The sequence below is a fragment of the Lynx rufus genome, unplaced genomic scaffold, assembly GCF_022079265.1.
Source record: "Lynx rufus isolate CCGP_SWC_20201006 ecotype Redwood Valley unplaced genomic scaffold, mLynRuf1.p SCAF_53, whole genome shotgun sequence".
Lineage (NCBI taxonomy): Eukaryota > Metazoa > Chordata > Mammalia > Carnivora > Felidae > Lynx > Lynx rufus.
The window spans coordinates 700,862-723,994 of NW_025814871.1; the positions used below are offsets into that span (position 1 = coordinate 700,862).

The 23,133-nt window shown below is 64.7% G+C and overlaps 2 protein-coding genes across 2 annotated transcripts; one reads left to right on the top strand and one right to left on the bottom strand.

Annotated features, from left to right (window-relative positions):
- Nucleotides 1-2,911: 2,911 nt before the first annotated feature.
- On the top strand, nt 2,912-8,438 carry PLPPR3 (phospholipid phosphatase related 3). Its single transcript, XM_047100772.1, has 7 exons — nt 2,912-2,986; nt 5,463-5,648; nt 5,735-5,876; nt 5,987-6,182; nt 6,278-6,335; nt 6,424-6,597; nt 7,059-8,438. Exons 1-7 carry the CDS (start codon nt 2,912-2,914, stop codon nt 8,436-8,438), a joined length of 2,211 nt encoding a protein of 736 aa, XP_046956728.1.
- Nucleotides 8,439-8,880: 442 nt separating this feature from the next.
- On the bottom strand, nt 8,881-21,269 carry PTBP1 (polypyrimidine tract binding protein 1). Its single transcript, XM_047100774.1, is given in 16 exon segments — nt 8,881-10,485; nt 10,574-10,651; nt 10,747-10,963; nt 11,048-11,140; nt 11,573-11,606; nt 12,740-12,888; nt 13,608-13,685; nt 13,941-14,115; nt 14,191-14,301; nt 14,395-14,565; nt 14,654-14,800; nt 14,881-14,922; nt 14,924-15,054; nt 15,208-15,283; nt 18,489-18,519; nt 21,193-21,269. Coding segments are annotated over 16 exon segments (1,674 nt in total). The 5' UTR covers nt 21,201-21,269; the 3' UTR covers nt 8,881-10,352.
- Nucleotides 21,270-23,133: the final 1,864 nt, after the last annotated feature.

Genomic DNA, 23,133 nt, shown 5'->3' on the forward strand with positions numbered 1-23,133 from the left:
CAGCTAACTTTGTTAATCAAATGCCAGCCCAACTTTTTAAATTTTTTTTTTCAACGTTTATTTATTTTTGGGACAGAGAGAGACAGAGCATGAACGGGGGGAGGGGGGGAGGGGCAGAGAGAGAGGGAGACACAGAATCGGAAACAGGCTCCAGGCTCTGAGCCATCAGCCCAGAGCCCGACGCGGGACTCGAACTCACGGACCGCGAGATCGTGACCTGGCTGAAGTCGGACGCTTAACCGACTGCGCCACCCAGGCGCCCCAGCCCAACTTTTTAAAAGCGGCATTTGTTTCCAAGGTGAGACTCAGAGTTTGACAAGGGTGGTGGCCACCCGCGCCTCGGGGTTGCCACTTTGCGTCTGGGGCTGTGGAAGGCTCTTCCAGGCTGGTTTTGCTCCCAAAGGCAGATGTGGGGTGGTTTGGGGCTTGGGAGTCAGGGTAGGATGTTGGGGTCCTGGGGGCTTAGGCCCCACCTTGGTCCTCACCAAGCCACACGGCGCAGCTGCCTAAGTGTCCCCTGCACGTCCCTCAGGCCTGCTTCCCGCTCCCCCGCTCCCGCCTGCCCACCTGGGTGGCCAGAGCACAGCGGGAGACAGGACTGGCTCCGGAGACCACACCATCCCTTCCCTTGGGTGACCTCAGTGTTCCCTCTCAGCAGACCTGCTGCCTCATCTATGCAACGGGGACATGAACAGGCAGCCCCCCGCCGCCCAAGAGCTTAACTTGGGCAAGTTTCTGAGCAGCATCTGGTGCGCTCAACCCCTCTTTCTCCCTCTAAACTCTCCCATGGCTCCCTCGTGTCCCAGACTCAAGTCCAGACTCCGCAGCTGGGCAGTGTGCCACCACAGCCGAGCCTTGCCCCATCACCACCGGGGGCTCCGACGGGACAAGGACCCCCCACCCCTGATCCTTAGATTCCCTGACACCCTCTCCCAGACCCCCGAGACATCAGGAGGGTCCCCCGAGACAACGCTTCCCGCTTCTGCCCCCAGAAAGCACCCAGGAGCGATTGCCCCATTTTCTCCTTCTCTTGCTGTTTGTGGACAACTGTCAACACCAGGACTCCCAACCGCTGCCCTGGCTCCGCCCCTGGAGAGCAAACTGAGGCCCACCTCGAGGTCCTGGGAAGGGGGAACAGCCAGCGGGCTCAGGGCAGAGGAAGCGGAGGCCCCAGTGGGGTCCGAACCTTCTGGGTCCCACTCTTCACCACACATAGAATCGCCTTTCAAAACCCATGGAGCTCTTTCTTTCTCAATTTACGTATTGTAAGTAATCTCTACACCCAACATGGGGCACGAACTCACGACCCCCCCTCCCCCCCCCCCCCCCCCCCCCCGCGTCAAGTGGGATACATGCTCTTCTGAGCCAGCCTGGCGCCCTGGAGCTGTCGCTTGCAAAACAAGAAGGGGCAAGGCGACAAACTGTAGGTGCTCAATTAATGCAGTCTCACCCCTACTCTAATGAGACGCTTACTTCAGGATTGATAGGGTCTGCCCGGCTTCCCAGTGGCTCCCCGGTGACTGTTCAGGGTCAAGTACACAGTGGGTGCTCAGGAAATGGTGAATACACCAGCCAAATACAATCCTGTCGTTTGGGGCCTGGCGACCTTGGACGGTGAACGAAGTTCCCAGGGCCTCAGTTTCCCCATTCATAACACCAAGGCTCAGCCAGTCCCTAGCCTACGTGGTTGTGTGTGTTACGGAGGAAACACCTGTCTACGGCGTCGATGCGCGGCGGGCCGTACCCGCCACCCCCGCGCCCCGGGGCATCCCGCCGCGCGCCCTGGGAGCCTGGCGAGGGTCCTGGAGGCCCGCAGAGCGGACCCGGCGGGGGCGCCCGGGCCGAGGGTGAGGGGGCCGAGGGCGGAGGAGGGGGGGGGCGGGGACGGTAGGGAAAGCACCCCACCCCCCACCCCGGGCTCTTTTGTCTCCGGACTGCGCCGGCGCTCGGCGCCCTCGCCATGGAAACGCGCGCCGGGGAGCGGCGGGCCCCGGGAAGGGGACGACACGGGGGGAGACCCGGGGAGACACGAGGATAGCCGGGGCCCCAGGGGTCCGGACGCCCAGCCCCCGCCCCCGCCGTCCACGGGGCTCCCGAGGCCGAGCCGGGAGGGGAGGGGGGCGGCGCAGACTCCGGTCCCAGCCCGCCCCTACGGGGGCCCGAGACCCCCCGACTCCCCGGGGCCGAGGGAGCGGGAGCCCCGCGCGCGGCGAGCGCACGCCGGGGGACCGGCCGGACGAGGAACGCGCGCGGCGCCCCGGACGCGCCGAGACAAAGAGCCCCCGCCCCTCGCGCCGCACGCAGGCCGTGGCGGGCGCGGGGTCTCGGGCCGGGCGGGGCCCCCTCCCCTCCCCTCCCCTCCCCTCCCTGCGCTCCCGCTCGCCGCTCCCCCCCGCCCCCGCGGGGGAGGGGCCGCGCTTTGTGCTCGCCGCGCCGCAGCCCCCGCCCCGCGCGCCCGCCGGCTCCGCCCTCCGAGCGCCCGCGCGCCAGGTGAGGGGCCTGCGGGCCGAAGGCCGGGGCCGCACCCCTCTTCCGGCCGCCGGGACCCTCCCTTCCCTCCCCGCCCCCCGCCGCGGGCCTCCCCACCGTCCGGACGCCGGGGAACGGCCCCCGTCCGGGGACTCCTAAACCAGGCCGGCCCCGCCCTCTGCCGGGCCCCTCCCGACCCCCGATCTGGGGTGTAGGGGTGCCGGGCAGCGGGGTTGTTGGGCAGGGCCGCAGTGCGCGGAGGGGAGGCCGCGGGGACACCCCACTCCCCCAGCCTCAGTTTCCCTGGGCGGTTCGGCGCATCTTCGCCCGCCCCTCCCCCGCAGGCGCTGGGCACCGGGTCCCCCCAGGGCTCAGACTGCGCCTCCCCTCCTCCAGCGCGTCTTTGTCCCCTCCAACCACGGCCTGTGGAGCCCGCGGCACCATGATCGCGACCAAGGAGAAGAATAAAACCCCAAAGGACAGCATGACGCTTCTGCCCTGCTTCTACTTCGTGGAGGTGAGGGGGGGCGGGGGGTCCGCACTGATGGGGGCGGGGCAGAGGTCTCTGTGGCACACGCCATCGGGGACCACCACCCTGAAGGACACGGGTGGGCGCGGCGAGGGTGCCTGGTGAGGGGGGCTGGGGGGACTCGGGTTCTGCAGGATGAGTAGGAGTTCCAGAGGCACACCCAAAGCAGCAGCCGGGGCAAATGCTGGGGAGTGGGACCTCCAGACTGAGGTGGGGGTCAGTGGCTCACCTGGAGGAGCTGGAGCAAGGCGCGGGGGTGGGGGGCGTCCATGAAGGGGCGGGGGCATGCCGGCTCTTCATGCAGCACGTGGGCTTTGCAGCCTGAGGCTGCAAGTTCAAATCCCTCCTCTGTTAAGGAGCCGGTGCCCTTCCCATAAGCGCGCTCACAGAACAGGCCTGGCACGCAGTGAGGGCTCTGTGAATGTTCAGAAAAATAAAATGTAACAAACGCAGTCACCCGGCACATACTAAGTGCTGATGATGGCACAGGGTGACATTTACCCATCCTGGGACAGATCCTTCAGCACCTACTAGGACGTTCCTGTAGCCATAGTCTTCCCCACTTGACCTGCCAGGGAAACCCCAGTCTGTTGAGCGGTCCAGGCAGGGCGTGGGTGGAGGAGTGGGGTCCCCAGTCCCGAGCAGACAGCCCTCCACGCAAGTCACAAAGCCAGTGGCTCACCCCCCGGCCAGTGGGTCCCTGCGCACAGGCAGAAAAGCTGTTTGTCAAATTTGTATTTAAATCCCCGTTACGGTAGCTTATACCTTCTCAGGGTGTCAACGTCCTTGCAAAGCAGCTCCCTCCCTGCGTCCTCCTCAACCCCCTGCTGTCACCTGGGTCCTTCCAAAAAGTGCCCCACACCCACTCAAGTCTGTTAGATCTGTATCCCCTCCCCTTTTAAGACAGGTTTCTGCTCTTGGCTTTTTTCTAGTGGAAATCTTTGCTCACGGCTGACTCCGTCCCTTTTCACTGCCGTGTAGTAGTCGAGCCCCGAGTCACCGTCCCCACGGAGCTGGGCCTTCAGGGGCTGCCTGGCCTTTGCTCGTGTCACACACGTCCCCGTAAGGAAAGCCCTTTGGTCTGTTTCACCTCGAACCAAGAGTGAGCTTATCTGCAGATACCATCCCTGGGGAGCACGCTTGGTGGCTCAGGAAGCGCCCCAAATTCCCCCCTCCACCCCCCCCCGCCACCTTCGAGGCCACGGTGTCTTCCTTACCGTCTGTGCCAGCACTGTGTTAGCGGTGTTTGGAGCCTGGCCGGCCCGTGGGACGCAGAGCTGTGTGTGTGCCTGCTCTCATCCGCCTTTGCCTTATCGTGAGTCTTAAGCGTGTTTACGCACACGCACACACGCGTTAAGTCCGTGGGCAGGACGTGCTCGTGGATCGTTTTCCTCTGGGCCTGATACGCTGTCAGTGTTCCCGTGCCTGGGTGAGGGTCTGTCTCCAGATGCAAGGACAAGGGGGGTGGCACACAGAGACCCTCTGGGGCTGGTTCCGCCTCCGGCGTGGCCCAGCGGGGAGGAGATGGGGCCGAGGGCCGAATTGGGGAGCCAGGCCGGCGTCACAGCCGTGGCCACGCCGCTTGGGAGCTCGGAGTGCCACGGGGGCATCGTCAGAATCACAGTTTGAAGGACCCTCTTGCCGAAGGAGTTGATTTGATGTGCCCGGGCCCCACGCAGACCCCTGCCCGCAGCCTGGAGTGCCCTGCCCCCCGCGGCCCAGTTGCGCTAACGGCCACGGGGGAGGGAATCACGAGCTAGCGTTGAGTAAAGGCTGGTACTGTCCGTGTACTTACTCACCCGGTCCTCCGTCGAACCTGGAAGGTGGTGACCCCGTCATTCCGTTACCAGCCGGGGAAACTGAGGCACAGGGAAGCAGTGGAGCCAGGATTCAAGCCTGGGCAGGTGGCTGTGAACCCCTCCACTCCGCTGCCTTGGGGCACATTCCTGCATGCAGCAGGCACTCAGTAAGTGCTCTCTGGACTAGAGCCCAGCTCCCGCGGACCCAGCTTCGGCAGTTTCCCTCTGGGGACCCCCCGGCCAGGGCTGGACAGAGGCCGAGGTGCCGTCCAAGGCAGGAGTTAACGCGGAGGCCTCTTGTGGGCCCCACCCCTGTCTGTCTCCTCGTCCATCAAATGGAGACCGGCATCCCCTGCGGCAGCCAGGCCCCCCCCCCCAGGCGCCTGCCCCAGCCCGGACCCTGCGGGTGTTTGGGTTTGAGACCCTTGGAGCGGAGGAGGGAAGGTGCAGGCCACTGGGAGTCGGCTCCGCCCAGATCTGAGCCCCGTAGCTGCTCGTGGCCCCAGTGAGCCGGAGGCAGGCTGTGATGGGTGCCCGGACGGCGCGCGGGGTGGGCAGGTGGCTGGACGGCCCGGCGGACGGACGGACGGCAGCATGGGTGGCGGACGGGACCGAGCTCACGTGGTGAGCAGGGCTGGGGTGACGCCGGCCTCCGTGCCCCGCAGCTCCCCATCGTGGCGTCCTCCGTCGTGTCCCTGTACTTCCTGGAGCTGACCGACCTCTTCAAGCCGGCCAAGGTGGGATTCCAGTGCTACGACCGGACGCTCTCCATGCCCTACGTGGAGACCAACGAGGAGCTCATCCCCCTGCTCATGCTCCTCAGCTTGGCCTTCGCCGCCCCTGCGGCCTCGGTGAGTCCCCGGCGCCCGGCGCGGGCCGGCCTGCGGGCACCGCCCTGCGGGGCGCGGGGCTGAGCGCCTGCCTCCCTGTCGGGCAGATCATGGTCGGCGAGGGCATGCTGTACTGCGTGCAGTCCCGGCTGTGGGGCCGCGGCGGGGGCCCGGGCGGCGCCGAGGGCAGCATCAACGCTGGCGGCTGCAACTTCAACTCCTTCCTGCGGCGCACTGTGCGCTTTGTGGGTGAGTAGAGGCCCGCGGTCTGCACGCGGCGGTCGGGCGGGGCGGGGGGGGGGGGGGGGACCCCGGGGGGGCCCCCGCCAGCTCCCCGCCCTGACCCCGCCGCCCCGCAGGCGTCCACGTGTTCGGCCTGTGTGCCACGGCGCTGGTGACCGACGTCATCCAGCTGGCCACGGGCTACCACGCGCCCTTCTTCCTGACGGTCTGCAAACCCAACTACACGCTGCTGGGCACGTCGTGTGAGGCCAACCCTTACGTCACACAGGACATCTGCTCCGGCCGCGACGCGCACGCCATCCTGTCTGCGCGGTGAGCTGCCCCCCCCCCCCCCCGGCAGATGGCGGGGTCCACGAGGCGCGCGGGGCCGGGCCGGGCCGGCGGGGCTCACCTGTGGCCTCTTGCAGGAAGACCTTCCCGTCGCAGCACGCCACGCTGTCCGCCTTCGCTGCGGTCTACGTGTCGGTGAGTCCTGGCCCGCCCGCCCCGAGCCTGCCGCCTGCGGGGAGCCCGCCGCTCGGCTCTGACCCGCCCCCCCCTCCCCCCCCCCCAGATGTACTTCAACTCCGTCATCTCGGACACCACCAAGCTGCTCAAGCCCATCCTGGTGTTCGGCTTTGCCATCGCAGCGGGCGTCTGCGGCCTCACCCAGATCACGCAGTACCGCAGCCACCCCGTGGACGTGTACGCGGGCTTCCTCATCGGCGCTGGCATCGCGGCCTACCTGGTGAGGGGCCGGGGGAGGCCCCGGGGGTGGGGGCAGCTCTGAGGGAGCGGGGTTGCCCCCATGGGGAGGTTCTGGGGGGGGGGCACGGGGTGGCGATAGGGGGAAGAGGTGTGAAGGGGGAGGCTGGACGGGGGTGGGGGTGGGGTGCGGTGAGGAGGTCTCGCAGGGAAGGCCGGCCCCGGGCGAGGTCGGGGGTGGGGGGCTCCGAAGGGGGAGACCTGGCCCCGCCCTGGGGACTCTGAGGAGTCTCCTCCCTCGGAACGCCGGAGTCAGAATCTCAGGGGCTCAGACCTGCCGAGTGCGCAGAGCGGGAGCGGCCTGACCGGAATCTGCCCCCGCGGGAAGGGAGCGGGACTCCCCCCGCTCTGACCGCACGGGGAGGCCAGGCTTCCCGCTCGGACCACCTCGCAAGCCTGCCGCCCGGGGAGAACCCTGGTCTTCAGCCCTCGCCTCGCCCTCAGGCCTGCCACGCGGTCGGCAACTTCCAGGCCCCGACGGCGGAGAAGCGGATGGCGCCGGCCCCCGCCAAGGATGCGCTGCGGGCCCTGACCCAGCGGGGCCACGACTCGGTGTACCAGCAGAACAAGTCCGTGAGCACCGACGAGCTGGGGCCGCCAGGGCGGCTGGACGGCGTGCCCCGGCCCGTAGCCCGAGAGAAGGCCTCGCTGGGCAGCCTGAAGCGGGCCAGCGTGGACGTGGACCTGCTGGCCCCACGCAGCCCCATGGGCAAGGAGAACATGGTCACCTTCAGCCACACGCTGCCCCGCGTCAGCACGCCCTCGCTCGACGACCCTGCTCGCCGCCACATGACCATCCACGTGCCTCTCGACGCTTCTCGCTCCAAGCAGCTCATCAGCGAGTGGAAGCAGAAGTCGCTGGAGGGCCGTGGCCTGGGGCTGCCCGATGAGGCCAGCCCCGGGCACCTGCGGGCGCCCGCGGAGCCCATGGCGGAGGAGGAAGAGGAGGAGGAGGAAGAGGAGGAGGAGGAAGAGGAGGAGGAGGAGGAGGAGGAGGAGGGTGAGGAAGGGGGGCCGGCCCCGCCCTCACTCTACCCCACGGTGCAGGCCCGGCCGGGGCTCGGGCCTCGGGTCCTCCTGCCGCCGCGGGCCGGGCCGCAGCCGCTGGTGCACATCCCCGAGGAGGGGGCACAGGCGGCCGGCGGCCTGTCTCCCAAGAGCAGCGCCGCCGTGCGGGCCAAGTGGCTCATGATGGCGGAGAAGAGCGGGGCCGCTGTGGCCGTGGCCTCGGCCCAGCCCCGCGTGGCCAACCCGCCGCGGCTGCTGCAGGTGATCGCCATGTCCAAGGCGCCGGGCGGGCCGGGCCCCAAGGTGGCGGAGACCGCCTCGTCCTCCAGCGCCAGCTCCGACTCCTCGCAGTACAGATCGCCCTCGGACCGCGACTCGGCCAGCATCGTCACCATCGACGCGCACGCGCCCCACCACCCCGTGGTCCACCTGTCCTCGGGTAACGGGCCCTGGGAGTGGAAGACGGCGGGGGGCACGGCCAAGGGGGCAGAGGGCGAGGGTGGCTACGAGCTGGGGGACCTGGCCCGTGGCTTCCGCGGTGGGCCCAAGCCGCCAGGCGTGTCCCCCGGCTCGTCCATCAGCGACGTGGACCAAGAGGAGCCGCGATTCGGGGCCGTGGCCACGGTCAACCTGGCCACGGGCGAGGGGCTGCCCCCACCGGGCATGGCTGACGGGGCCCTGGGCCCGGGCAGCCGGGAGTCCACGCTGAGGCGCAAAGCTGGCGGCCTGGTGCTGGGGGAGCGGGAGGCCACGGGTGAGGCGGAGGCCGAGGGCTACTATCGCAAGATGCAGGCGGCCCGCAGGTTCAAGGACTGAGGGGGAGGGGTGGGGTGCCGCATGGGGCGCAGGTGGGGGCCGCTGGGCGGGCGGGGGTGGGGGGAAAAGCACTTCGTGACCAGACAATAAAATGTCAACACCCACTGGAGTCCCGGCTGAGTCACTGTGGCCCAGGGCCCCCACGCACATGAGGGCTGGGCGGGGGGGGGGGGGGGGGACGGGGGACGGGACACAGATCTCCCACTCGTGGACTGAGGCTCATGCACGTGGAGTGGGGGGTGGGTCCGGCAACACCACATTTCCCTGGGCTGGGCGGGGGTGGGCAGTGGTGTGCAGCCTTCACCCCTGGGAGGAGACCCTTGCCCCCCCCCCCCACACCTCATCAGCTCCCCCAAACCCCATCCCCGTCAGAAATGAGAAGGCTAAATTCACAGAGGAGGAAACAGCAGTGAAGACCGAGGCGAATAAAAAGGGAATCGAGTGCAGGATGCAGAGACATTTATTCAAAGTCCAGCAGACAGACTGGCCAGCCGCCCTCTACAACGTGAACAGGAAGAAAGAGCCTACAGAAAAGGTAGGAGTTGTAAAATCGCTTTAATTCGGTTCTCTCTGCATTACAAGCCGTCGGGGCGGGCAGTGGAGTGCCTCGCTCCCGGCACAATACTGAGCCTGTAACTGCGGTTATCAAAATATACATCTGCGTCACCTTTATAAAAAACCACGTTTGCTGCCCCTCGTTTTACAACAGGTATAAAAAATTATAAATATTTACACCCTTGTTCCAACCCAACACGGAAACTCGAGGGTCCAGGCCCGAGGGAGGGGGCTGGCCAGCACGGGGTCTGCTCGCAGGGGAGCCCCTTGGACCCGTGAGTGCAGGACGACGTGTGGGAGACAGTTAAGACTCAGGGGCCGCCGTCCCACCTTCTGGGGCCCCAGCATTAGAGGCAGACAAAAAAACAAACAAAACTTTGGTCCAAAATTTGCAGGAGAAAGGAAACCCTGAAAGTTTACGAGTTGAAGAGCGCTTTTCCCCTGGACAGGGAACAGGTTAGGTGTGAGTAAGGCATCTGGAGGTGGTGGGCAGGGCCGGCCCGGGGCCTCGCGGGAAGGGCCGGGGCCCCAGCGGGTCTGCCCTGGAAACTAGATCCTGCCCTGCGACTTCATTACAAGGAATAAGATAAAAAAGGACAGTATGTAAGGTCATACCACAAGGAGGAAATGGAGATTACACTCATACCATTTTTATCATCTTGCTATATAAAAAGTTACTTAAAACTATTTCTTTTGCATATAAATGAAAAAAGATTAGAATATTTGGTCAACTGGAAATATTGCTAGGCACAGACGTCTGCAACTGCATCAAAGCATAATACAGAGATCACGGTGAAGACAGAGCTCCGAGCTGAAGGAGGACGGGGCCGGTGCCCTCGGGGTCTTGCCCCAAGTTGGGGTCCGGGGGTGGGGAGAATCGCACACTTGATTAAACAAACAGATCAGGGGGTGCCGGCCGGTCCCTGCAGCTCGCAGCGTCCTGCCGCGCCAGGCACACGATCCCACGCGGGAGGCCGACCCACCAGCCCCCACGCCCCCCCCCCCCCCCCCCGCGAGGGCCCCGCCAGAGCAGCTGGTTTTAAGGCACGAGAAAGCCGAGTCGAGGTTTGGGAGCGCCCACCCCACAGGGGCTGCAGAAGGCACGGGCTTGGGGGGCCGGGGAGAGGGCGGGGGGCGCACTGTCCACTCGTCACCAGGAGCCTGAGGCCGGCACCCCATCTCCCCAGGGTGAGCAGGGTCGATCAGATTTAATTTTTTTAAAAACAGGTAAACTGATTTCTCTTTTAAAAAAATAAAATCTCTGGTCTTTTAAGGTCACTTCAGCTGCTTTTTAAAGTGGCTTTTCTCTGGAATGATGGAAGTTGTGGCCAGGCGCCAGCAGGCCGGTCCCTGGCGGCCCTAGATGGTGGACTTGGAGAAGGACACCCGCAGGTGGTGGTTCTCGCCCAGGTCGTGGTTGTGAAGGTCAATGAGCGCCTGGATGGCCTCCTCCACCGAGCCCATCTGGATCAGGGCCATCTTGCGGTCCTTCCTGAGGGACAGACAGGGCCAGGGGCATTGGGGGGGTGGGTCGGGGCATCGGGCAGGGCAAGGAGCTGTGGGGGTGGGGCGGCACTCACTGGAAGAACTTGAACCCCTTGACGATCCCGCCGTTGCTGGAAAAGAGGATCTTCAGATCGTCCTCAGACACAGAGGGCCTGCGGGGAGAAGAGGGGTCGAGGGGTCGGACGCTGGTTCTCGGGGAGGGCCCGGGGGGGCCCCGGGGAGGCCGCAGCCCACACCCTGCACGTACGGGATGTTGGAGAGGTGCAGGGTGGCCGAGGGCGGGAAGATGTTCTGGAAGTTCTTGGAGCCGGGCTTCTTGAAGCGGTGCAGGGGGGAGTTGCCGTAGTCCTTGGTCAGGCCCTGGTCCTCCTGGCCCTCGCGGGGCAGCTGCACGTTCTGGTGCTTGGACAGCGTGATGCGCACCGGCTTCCCGTGCAGCTTGTGGCCGTTGAGGTGGCTCATGGCTGCGGAGGGGGTACGCTCGTGACCCCGGGCCCCACGCCCACGCCCGGCAGTGCCCGCCCGCCCCGCAGGCCCCTGCCGCTTACCCAGCTGCGCCTGGCTCCCGTCCGCCATCTGCACCAGCGCGTTCTCCTTCTTGTTGAACAAGATCTTCACCCGCTGCACGTCGCCGTACACGCCTTCGAGAGCGCGGGGACAGGGGCGCTGAGCCGCCTGCGGCCCCGCCGCCACCTCCCCCGCCAGCCCCCACGCCCCGCACACCCCTCGCAGGGCTGGCTGTCCCCGAAGGTTTGCTTATTCTGCCTCTCGCACCTGCGTCTAGTCACAGGGACGGTACCAGAAAACTACCTTCAGCAGAGAGGTCGTAAACTCCAGGAAAGGTCCACGGCCAAGAACCGGCACTTTAGCATGCTACCAACACGTTTAACTCTTCGAAAAGCATGCAGGGCAATAAACCATGCGTCTACCGAGTCAGAATAAATACGCAAACCGAAGGCAAGCCACGTAACGAGGCAGAATGCCCGACTGCAAACTCATAGTACATCTTAGGGCGTAAAAAATAACCTCCATTAAATGAAAACAAGGTAATAAAAGTGTGAATGATAACATACCGAAAAGAATAAAGAGGCTTTGGGGTGTGACTCTCTTTAGAGGACAGCAGAGCAAGGCAGCGAGGGACAGGGAAAGGGAGAGGTCAGGGGGCGAGTTGCCAATCGTCCACCACGAGGAGGCAGCCCCACAGGCGTGCAGGTTGATGGATGATGAAGTTGTCAGGATGTTAATATTCAAGGGCAGGTTGGTTTCCGGAGAGCAGGGTTTGAGGGGGAATTTTGTTTTTATTTGTTTATGTTTTGTTTTGTTTCAAGCAACAACAGGAAGCAGAAGTGCCGTGCAGTCAGTTGGCAAAGAAATTCCGGATCAGGGCAAGAAAAAAAATTGGGAAAGGGGAAGGGGAGAAAAGAAAAAAAGTAGCAAAAAAACACAGGTCAGTAAATACATAAGAAACACGAGTGCTCCATCAGTCCAGATCTACACACATTACAAGTCACAGGTCCGCCTCGCAAACACAGGCAGGAAAGCGCCCCCTCCCCGCAGCGAGCAGCAGGAGGGCGCGGCCGGGACCCCCAGGCGGCAGCCCGGCTCCCAGGGGCCCTGGCCTCCTGCTCGCTGCGGCGGGCGGGCCTCCGAACAACGCTCACACAAGCACGAGGCGGAGCGAGTCTGTTAGTGGAGGCTTCGCTAGGGTCCGGCCGCCCCCGGGCCAGGAAGTCACAGGAGGGGCAGACAGATGAGAGACAGTCTGAAACGCTCCTTAAAGGCGGTCCCATCTTGCCAGAGTGAGGGACCGTGAGCCCTTCTCCGCTCACCCGAGCTCTCTCTGAGCCAAACTCTGCCACTGGGACGGGCACGGGTTTCGCCATCCTGGGGACCTCAGCTGCAGGGCAGCGTCCCCCCGACAGAGGCGCCCGGCGGGCGTCCAGACCGCGTCGTGTCTGGCTGGAAATTTTAAGGACTGCTTTCACGTATCAAAGCGTATCTCGACCCTGCGTCTTACGGAATCGGAGACGTAAGCCGAGGTGTAAAGGAAAACGCGAGAACACTGAGCGCTGAGGCGGCGGCAGCGAGCGGACCGGCACAGAGGGGTGCCGCGACCGGCGGGACCCCGGCGCCTGGGGCCAACAGGAGCTCAGCCCGCTCCCCTCTGCACTAAGACCCACTAGCGTAACACCCCTGCTTGTGCTGCTGGGAACGACAGCCTGGAGGGAAGAGGCACGTACCTCGGGGTTGAGGTTGCTGACCAGCAGGACAGAGTTTCCTGCCCCTGCCAGGCCGGGGATGGCGATCCGGCCCGCCGCCGCTGCCGCCGCCGCCGCCGAGGGGATGGCCAGAGGAGCCAGGGCCCCGTGCACGTTAGGAACAGAGAGGCCTGGAAAGGGAAGGGCGGTCGGGATGTGAGCAGCAGGGCCGGGGGTTCTGCTGGGAGGCGAGTGCAGGTCCTGCCCGTCTTCACGCAGGAGGAAACACGGGAGGCGGCCGCGGCCGTGCTCGGCCCGGTGCCCACTTGTGCGGCCTGCCGGCTCCTCCCGCCTCTCCTCGTGGCACAGACCGTGCCTGCCACGTTTGGCCCCATCTACATGCGCCCAACAGTACAGAAGCTCCACTCGGTGGATGCACAATGGAGCCCCGGACGGGCCTCGGCCGTGCGCGCATGCAGGCGCCCGTCACCATGCAGACGACACCCGGGCGGGACGCAGCAGGCCCGTGCCTGTCACAGGAGGGCAGGCTGGCCCCCTGGGAGGGACGCTCAGGTGTGCCCCCGCCCCGGTTCATGCCGCTCTGCTTACCGGGCCACTTAAATTCATCTACTAGGGACACATCCCTCCAACCACCGTGCGCGCTCGTCCTCGCCCGGGAGGTGCTTTAAGGGAACCAGACCAGAGACTCTGGGGTTAGCGGATTCTCTGCACAGCCCTGTCCTAAGACTGCCCTGTCCAGGCTCCTCAGGGAACCCAGAGACCCGCACCCAGGGAGGCGGGCTCCCCCCGAGACCGAGCCCACGTCAGCTGCCCGTGGAAGCACAGCTACTGGAAAGGTGTGTGGGCATGCACGATCGACGGTGGGGACCAAGGTCAAGTGTTTGAGTACCTGCAGCTTGAGGAATTGCAAAGGTGGGAGGGAAACCAGCTCCTGCATACGGAGAGGCTGACATTATACCAGGCGCACCTAGAAACAAATGAGACACTAATCATCGCACCCACCACCTCCGCCGCGAGCAAGGGCTGTGTGTGTGCGTGACCCCACACCCAGTGGGCAGTCTGGGCCGGGTGCCGTGCTGGCCATCTAAGGAGCAACAGGCACCAACCTCCCTGGGCACAGAGTCGGCGTCACGGGGTGCCTGGGGCACGGACACTGAGCTACGTACACATCCTCGCCTCCCACGGCACACGGTGGTCCTGGGCACCTTGCCGGGCGTCTTACCGAAGGCAGCAGCCATGGTCTGGTCTAGCGAAGGCTGGCTGTCCCCGGAGGGCAGGTCAGGGCGTGTGTAGTCACGACTCTTGTCGTTGTTGTACTTGACGTTGAGGCTGGTGAGCTTGGAGAAGTCGATACGGAGGGTACAGCAAGCATTGTAGATGTTCTGCCCGTCTAGCGACTGCAGGGAGACAAGCTGTGAGGCGCTGGGGGCCGGGGGGGCCGGCCAGGGAGGCATCCCGGGGACCCTACTCACCAGCTTGGCGTGCTGCGCGCTCACAGGGTCGGCGTACTGCAGCAGGGCTTGAAACTGGTTGTTCTTGGTAAACGTGATGATTTTCAGAACCGTGCCAAACTTGGAGAAGATCTGCAAGAAAAAAGAGTGGTCCCGACCTCCGCCCAGGGAACCCCACGGTCGGCAACAGGACCGGGGGCGGCCGCACGCCCCCAGCCACCTCACCTGGTGGAGCACGTCCAAGGTCACTGGGTAGAAGAGGTTCTCCACGATGATCCGGAGCACCGGGCTCTGGCCAGCCATGGCCATCCCCGCGTCCACCGCGGCAGCCGAGGCGGCCAGGGCCAAGTTTCCCGACTGCACCGAGTTCACCGCCTGCAGCGCCGCCTGGGCCCGCTGTGGGGGGAGGGGGGAGGGGGGGGAGTTATGGCCTGCTACTTTCTCCCCAACTCCACCCCACCGTGCCCCAGGCCCGGCAACGCACCGCCTGGTTGGGTGAGCTGTCCGTCTTGAGCTCCTTGTGGTTGGAGAACTGGATGTAGATGGGCTGGCCGCGCAGCACAGGGGTCACAGACGTGTAGTAGTTCACCATGGTGTTGGCGGCCTCCTCTGTGTTCATCTCGATGAAAGCCTGGCAGGACAGGAGCGTGAGCCAGGCCCGGATTCCTGAGCCTTCCCAGGAAGGGCACTTGCCTGGCTATCAGCAGATACCTGATTTTTCCCTTTCAGCATCAGGAGATTGGTGACCTTCCCCGAAGGGCAGCCCCAGAGAAATGACCTCGCCCTCGGTGACGTCACTGGGAAGCTTCCGGATGTGGATCACTCTGGAGGGCACACCTGCACTCCTGTTGTCACCCTTGAACTTCTTACTGTCGTTCCCATTTGCTGACGGAAAAGCGGTGTGTAAGGCATAAAGCGCCGTCCAGACTCGAAAAACCCTGTGCCCGGAACCAGCTTCCTCCGCGACTCCAGGAGGCCGCCAGCCGATGTCCCCTGCCCACCCACAGCCAGGGGACCGGGGACTGCGCGCAGAGTTACCTGCAGAAGCCGAGTTGCTGCTCATGATAAAGGGTCCGTTAGTGACACAGGCAGAGAAGAGCTCGTCGGATCCCCGCTGGAAGAAACAGGGGGTGTGTGGAGCAGAGCAGAAGACCAGGTACCCTCCCCAACACCCGTGTCCACCTCTCCTGTGAGACCTGCTCTTGAGAAAAGACCGCACCCCAAACTGACCATTTCTCCCCCGCGACATCCTCGCAATCCTAATCCCAAGACACACTGCTCCTCGACAAAGCAGGGGCGGGGGGCCCAACGCCTATGGCGCGCGTTCACGCGTCACGTCCACCCCCACGCTCTGCAGGACCTTCCTGCGCACACAGGGCCTCGCGCCAATAGCCACAACGGGGCTGAGCCCGGCCCGGCTGTCCTAGAGAGCTCGGCTGTAGCCCTGCCCACGTCGAGACCGTGGGACCGTCTTCGATGACCACGGGGCCGCTGGCAGACTCGAGGAACAAAGCCCCCTTGTCGCAACCGCAGCCACCTGCTCAGCCACAGGGCCCTGCCCTATTTTCCAGGCGTCTAAGGAAACCTGAGCCTTGCTCTAGTCGCTGTCGGACGGAAATACTACCTGCTCTCCCTCCGTGCTGTGGGCGGCGCTGTGCAGTGAGGGGCGGGGACCCCCAGCTCCCCCTGGGACTTGTGACCTGCCCCTCTGTCTTGCCACGTGCTGGGCTCCATGTGCTGGAGTCAACCCCCCATCACCACGTGAGACCGACCCTGGGTCCAGACACCACGAGGCGTCCCTGCTGCCAGGTGAGGCCCGAGGGCAGAACCAGCCTACACAAGGTGAGGAACCGCAGGGGACCAGCACTCCTCAGTCGGGGGCCCCGCGGGCCCAAGGACCCAGCTCCGGCCACACACGGCCGCACACTCCCGCCGCTCGAGGCTCACGGGCTTTAGGACCGCGCCACCAGGAACCACAAGTAACCCCTCAGATTCCCTGCATTCAAAACTGGCAGCCAGAGAGGGTCTCGGGGCCTTGGCTGCCCTGGCAGAAGGGGAAAGAGCAGCCCACCTGGGCCCCCGGGCCTCCCCCTCCTCCACGTGCTTCCCCTCCTCAAGGACACCGTATCTTCGCTCCTCTGCTGAGCTGCCTGCAAACGTGAGCGCACAGCACCCGGTGCCCCAAACCCTCCAGAACCTCCCAGCCCAGCAGCTGATGACAGCGGCCGAAGGAAGCTAGGGGTTTACAAACTGCCCTTTGGGACAAGGACCGGGAACCGGCTGCCCCAGCCACTGAGACGGCTAATGTGGGCCTGTCCCTAAACCCAAACCCCTGGACAGGCAGGAACCCACACAGCTCCCCCACAGCCCAGCGTCCACAGATCCGAGGGAGGACCCGCCGTGGCTCAGGAAGAGGACAGTCAGGCTCCCTTCCAGCCTGAGGTCTGGCACGGTAGAGGGAAGTGTTAACCACCAGCCAGCTGCCGCCTATCACCCCCCAAGCCTCCCGAGTCACGGAGGCCAAGAGAAAAGCCGGCAGGGACCCCAGCAGGCCTGTCCACATCCTACCTGTCAGAGCCACAGGACAGCCCCTTCCTGCCTCGGGACCCAGGGCCCGGGCCCTGACCTGCCCCCCATCTGCCGGCCACACAACCCTCACAAGGGCATCTCGGCCCCTGCCGAGGACCAGCAATAGGTGGGACCGGGGACTCCCATGAGCGGCTGCATCCGCGCCTCTGTGGGCATCGTGCTCCCTCGCCTACTTACAACTCTGCTCCTCTCCCAGGACACAGACCCCCCCCCCCCCACACACACAGCGCGGGGACACGCACGGACCCCCAGCTCAAGAGGCGCGGATGTTTCGCAGGGCAGAACCTCAGGCACCAGAACACCACAGGCCTTGTGACTGGGGCACAGCTGGGCCAGGCCCAGGGACCACCCAACTGCCTCCAGCAGAGTTCTTCCCACCCCACGCTCGGGGAGGCCACTGGGCATCAGCCCTCGAGTCAACTAAGCTTCGAGAGAAACCAACCCTCAAGCATGTACTTGCCACTGGACACAGCGCGGGACAGCACACGACAGGACAACCTTTCCTTCCCCCGAACACCAAGTATCCCTGACACCTGGACGCCACTCACTCCCCGCATGGCCGCTTCTAAACCCAGGAAGAACCACACTGCCCTCCCAGTGGGCCGAGGGTGCAGGTTCAGGGGGGCTGTACTGGCAGGAAGCTCCTGCCCGCACCCCCCAGGAGCTTCTGTCTGTGCAGGTGGGATTCTGGAAGCACAGGTCTCCTGGGAACAGGATGGCCAGAAGGAGACCGTTCCGACAACAGCCGTGCTAGAGCTGTTCCGGCTGGAAAGCGGCTCCCACAGTAAGGGGAGGACAGTCCGCAACCCAGGCGTTTTCTGGGATCGTTACAACCCCCTCAGACGACAGTCCCTCTCCCCTCTCACCGCCTGACAAACAGGTTTTATCTGCAGGAAGATCAGGACAGGCAGCGTGTGAAGACAAGAATCCACTTGGGAAAAGTGAAACCCAGCCCAGGCACGGCTGCCGACTGACCAGAAACCAGCTGGCTGCCTGCTCAGGTCACCTGAGCCACCTGCAGGGAGCCCAGGAGCCACGGCCCGAGGAGACTCCCCCACCTCCCAGCACGGAGCCCAGGAGGTGACCAACTGACCGGCAGTGCTTACTGATCACCGGGCCCAGGGTTCCCCCGGAGGCCACGTCCCTGCGCGTGCACATGCCTGGCCTGCAACCGGGAGGGAGAAGCACGTGGCCCCCCAACTTCCCGTGGGGACCGCTCTGTGTTCCTTCGTCTACCTTTCTTGCCACCGGCGTTGAGAACTAACACCTTCCGCACAGAAGGGACACAGCGCTCTCGGTGTCCCGCAGCTCACAAACGCCAGAATTTCTCAAAACAACTACCCAAACCACGACGCCATCAGAAGTAGCCCCAAACTGCCCCAGAGCCCCCATACCCCCTCCAATCTCACCCCCCACTCCTCAAAGGGCTTGGAGCATAACCAGATCTTGACTTTTCCCACATCAAACCAAGGGCACTCAGAACTTTCTGGGGCAGACGCCCCCGTCAACCCCACTGCACACATCGCTCCTAACCCGTGAGCCGTAAAGCAGGACTCTCATGGGCTCTGAATTTCAGGGCAGGTGCCTTTTCTTCTGAGGAGCTAGTGAGCCCACTGGGCAGAGGACAGGGCCCGCAGCCTGGATGCCTCGGGAGCTCCGGAGTCAGAAGTGGCGCGGGCAGATGGGCCCAGGCCACGAGCACAAACTCAGGCTGAGCCGGAAGTACCTACCTTTGTACCAACTGCTATGTCTGGGACGATGCTGCAGAGAGAGAAAGAAGAAAGCTGTTAGCCAGGTGCACTGCCGGTGGGTGTCCCCACTGTCCCAGGGGTGGGGAAAGCCCACAGCCCCTGCCACTAGGGTGTCGGGAGTTCCCCATGGCCACCAGCGTGGCTCGCTGCTGACTGCACACCCCCACCCCCACTAGAACCCTTCAGGCAGGGAAGTGAGCCGTCGTCCAACTAATCTCAACTTGAAAAGGAGCCACCATTGTCTTCCAGCCCCCTCCCTCCCAGCAGGACCCCAGGCCCCGCCTCTGGACCTGTCCGAGGACAAAGCTGCCCCCTTCAAAAGCCCCAGGAGGGACCCTTGACGTTGTTACTGAGGTTCAAGTGCTGTTGTCTGCTTTCTAAACACTGGAAGCGCTTAGGAACATTTCTGAGCAGGGACGGGGCCACAGAAAAGGCAGCTCTCAGGCCCCAGGTCAGAGCTTTGGCTCCAAGGGGAAGACAGGGGACTCCACGTCCCACGCATGGAAGGTTCCCGGGAAGGTGGCAGCTCGGCTCCAGTGAACAGATAACATTAACACAGGTTACTTATCAACCTGGCTCCGCGTGACCGGACTTTCTCCCGCCTCGGGGGCTGGACGGAAGCAAGGCTACCTGAGGGTCCCCGCAGCCCCGTGCGCCTCAGCTGCGCGCCAGCTCCTAGAACAGCACGGCGACACCCTCTCCAAGGGCTGGTGCGCGGCAACCGTGAACCAGCGAGGTCCTAAGTGACTCACGGAGCATCCGTCCAGAAAGGGAACTGAGTCAGCAACGCCCCCCACCGGGCCACCCGCCTGCCCGGTGGATGGAGCCACCCGCCTCAGCACACGATGGCCCCCGTCACCTGGCCGAGGGCAGGTGGTCCCAGACCCCGCGGCAGGCCCTGGGGCAGCCACGCGCACCCCCCTCCCTGCACAAAGGCCAGCTTCCCTGTCCAGCCGGGAGCCCCTGGTTCCTGCCCTCCGGGAGGCAACTCCCAGGACCCAAACCCTGGGGTGTCAGGACCCCAAAGCACTGGCCTAGTCCTGCTGCCTGCAGCTGTGGCCTGCTGTCTTGCCATCATTCCCCTCGAGGCAGGGCCTTTGCCTCCTCACCGTTAAAAAAAAAAAAGAACAAAAAACACCTCACACCCCGACAGCAACACGTTCTTAAAAACCCTAGTGAGCCAAGAAAAAACTTCCCAGAAAAACCGAAAGAATGAAAAGCATGCAGCTTCCCGGCCACTAACCCAGGGCGACTCGCGGCCTCCTAGTCCCCCCCGGGGGGGGGGGGGGGGGGGACGCTCCCACAGGAAGTGTTTCACGGAGGCCGGCCTTTCCTCACGCGGGATCCGAGCCCTGGCGGCCCGCCGAACCGGCACGCGGCCTCGGAGCGCCGTTTCCCGAGACTCCAGACCGCGACCCCCGCCCGGGGAACACGTCCCCCCCAGCTGGCTCGCTGGGGAGGGGGTCCCAGGGGGAGGTCCATCCCAGGCAACATGGAGGACGGACCGCGAGATCATGCCCACCACGCCGCAGCAATCTTCCTAAGGGGCTGGATTAGATTCCGCCCGAAACCTATCATTTCAGGCCCGAGGCACACCAGGCACGTGACCCTCCAGGCATTTTAACCAGCTCGCCCCGCCCCGAGGGCCAGACGGGGAGGAAGGAGGGCTCGAAGCCCGCTATCAAACAAAGTTAAGCAGAACTCTTGGGAAGCCTCAAACTTTAATAGAAGTGGCACCTCCCCCTCGCCCACGGGGATACGACAAACGGTCCCCCGGACACGCGGGATGGAAGTCACACTTTGAAGCGAACTTCATTTTCCGCAGGTCCTGGCATTTCTCCCCCAAGACCAGAAACCTAACATCTGAGAACAGTTCTCGGCGCCGCGGGCAGGCCCGGTCTCCGCGGTCGGCTCCGGCTCGGGGAACCGCCGGCCCGGGGCGCCCCGCAGGCGGGAACAAAGGGGGGCGGACGGGCCCCTCCCCGGCCCCCGGCTCGGGCGCGCGGCCATCCTTTGTGGGTAGCCGGGGAGGGGCCGGGCGGCCGGCGGGGGCGGAGGAGGGCCCGCGCCCTTCCGGGCAGGAGGGCGGCGTCTCCGGGCCGCGCCTGGGCCCGCGGCGGGCTGGGGGGGGGGAGCTGAAGGGGGGCGAGGGCAGAGTCCGCGCGGCGGGAAAGACCGCGCACGCGCAAAGCCCGACAGGGGCGCGAAGAGCTGCGCACGCAAGCGCGGGGGCTCGACGGGGAACGGGAAGGGCCACACAGGGCACGCGCAGCGGGGGGGTACGGGGAGCTGGAAGGCTCACACGGGGCGCGCGAACACTGGCGCGTGCGCGCGGGACATGGACGGGAAGCGGGAAGGGCCTCACGACTGCCGCGTGCGTTCGGGTTGAGGCGCGCGGAGGCCGGAAACGAGCAGGGCTCGAGGGCTCGGCCTGCACCACTCTTCTAAGCCCAGGGGGCACTGCCCGCCTGGCGCTTCCCTCCCCCCCCCCCCCGCCGCCTCCGGCAGCCTGCCCCGCGCACGCACCCCAGGCTCAGGGAAGGGAGGGACCCCGGAGGCGCCCGCGAACTCGGGCGGAGGAGGAGCGACGCGCGGGCCACGGCCCCGAGGAGACCCGGGCGGCGGCGAGGGGAAAGCTGGATCGCCGGGAGGTCGTCGGAAACCGCGGAGAAGCAATACTTACCCGTCCATTGCACACAGAGGAGACCCGCAGGGGACGGAGTGGAGGCGCCGGAATAGCAGGAACCGACCCAACGGCTCCGAGTTATAGACTCACAAAATGGCGGAGACGCCCGAACACGTCCCCCGCGCGCTCTGCCCATTGGCTCCCGCCACGGAGAGGGGGCGGGGCGGGCGCCGCGGGGCCCTGCCAGCGCCTCCCAATGGCTAGGAGGTCGCTCGAGGGGTGGAGCCAAGAGGGATGGCAGGCGACCATTGGAGAAGGCGGCCGTCCGTCGGGGCTCGAGACGGAAACGACCCGTGGAGACGGGGGGAGGGGAGAAAAGGCGGGATCACGTCACGGAGCTTGAGCCAGTAAGCTAGCTGCGCTCCTGCGTGGGGCTTTGCGGGAGAAGCCATCTTGAGAGTGGGTACGTGGCGAGTCCGGCCGCGGGAAGCGTGCTTTCTACCAGGCTGCCGCCATCTTGCAAACGGGCAGCGGCCGTCCCTGGGCCTGAGGGTAGAGGGAGCTGTGTCGCCATCTTTGGGTCGGGCAGAGAACCTACGGGGCTCCATCTTGCTTTTGGGCACGTGGCCGAAAAGCCTGATTCAAAAGGAGACCTCATTTTTAGGTTAGCACGCGGGGAACTAGAGGCCGCTTAACGCGTCCCAGACTAGCTAGGACTCCGTGTCCACTGCTGACCTCCGAGCGTGCGGGCGTCCTTTGTTCACCCCCAGAGCAGCCAAGCCCGACCGCAGCCCTGTGCCCCGGCTGCAGGGATGGGGGAAACTGAGGTCCGTGGAGCAAGGCGGCCCCTGCCCACCGGGGAACTGAGCCCCGGACGCACACAGCACAGTCTCGCTGTCATGGGGCATCCAGGCAGGGACGCATCTCCATCTCAGCAGCCAAAGAACATCCTAAACATTTTTCTGAGAGATGATGGCAAGAGTTGTACATGGTTGTGCGTGACAGGGGTAACCCTTAGGTCAGCGGGGTGGGGGGCGCACGGGACCAGAGAGGGAAGCACTCAGGAGACCCTGCGCATGGTGGGCTTGGCGCAGTACTCGCCGCTGAGTTGATGCTCAGTAGGTGAAGGACACCGGTGTGACTGCTATCTGTGTATGCTGAGAAAGGGGCCTTCGGAGTGGCGGGTGACGAGAGAGAGAGAGAGAGAGAGAGAGAGAGAGAGAGAAAGAGAAAATGAGAATGACATTCGTTGGGTCTGGCCAGCAAGCAGCAGTGCTGGGAGTCGGGGGACAGCGCCAGCTCCAGGGCCGCAGCCCACCCGACGCCAGTGCCAGAGAGCTGCCGCGCATTTCCACGGGGGCCTCCGTCCTCCCGCACGCAAGGCCATCTGTAGCCCCAGAATCGCTAATCAGGAATGTCCCGGTGGATTTAGGAGAATCTCTGACACATTCCCGTGGATTTGCTCGTCCGGAGCTGCCATTTGAGCTGTGCTCTGGGTACCGCAGAGCTAGCTGCTCATCTTCCTTCTCTCGGGAGGGGTGCCAAGGGTGGCCCCTCCTTGACGGCAGCGGGGAGGGAGGGAGACGCCGGAGTGTCACAGCCCAGGGGGAGAAGAGGGCAGCTGACGCTGCTGGAGTGTCTACACTGTCAGAATTGTGTTAAAACCCACTTCCAATCACAGCCCTCCCAGGGGTCCTGCCTTGCTCAGGGTGAAAGCCCCAGCCCAGTCCAGCGGGCCCCACACGGCCGGCCACCTGTCTGGTTCTGGCCTAATTTACACAGGCCTCCAGTATTTGGCTCGTCCCTTCTGGAGACTCCTCCCCAAACGACACTACTCTCTCCTTCACACCCCTGCCCCAGGGCCTTTGCCAAGGCCCCTCATTAGAACAGCTTCCCCAATGTCTTCTTCTGGGAAGGTTGAGGGTAACATCCCTCATTTCCACAGTGCATTGGAGCTCCTTGAAGTAAATTAGAATTCATATTAGGTAGAAAATCCAG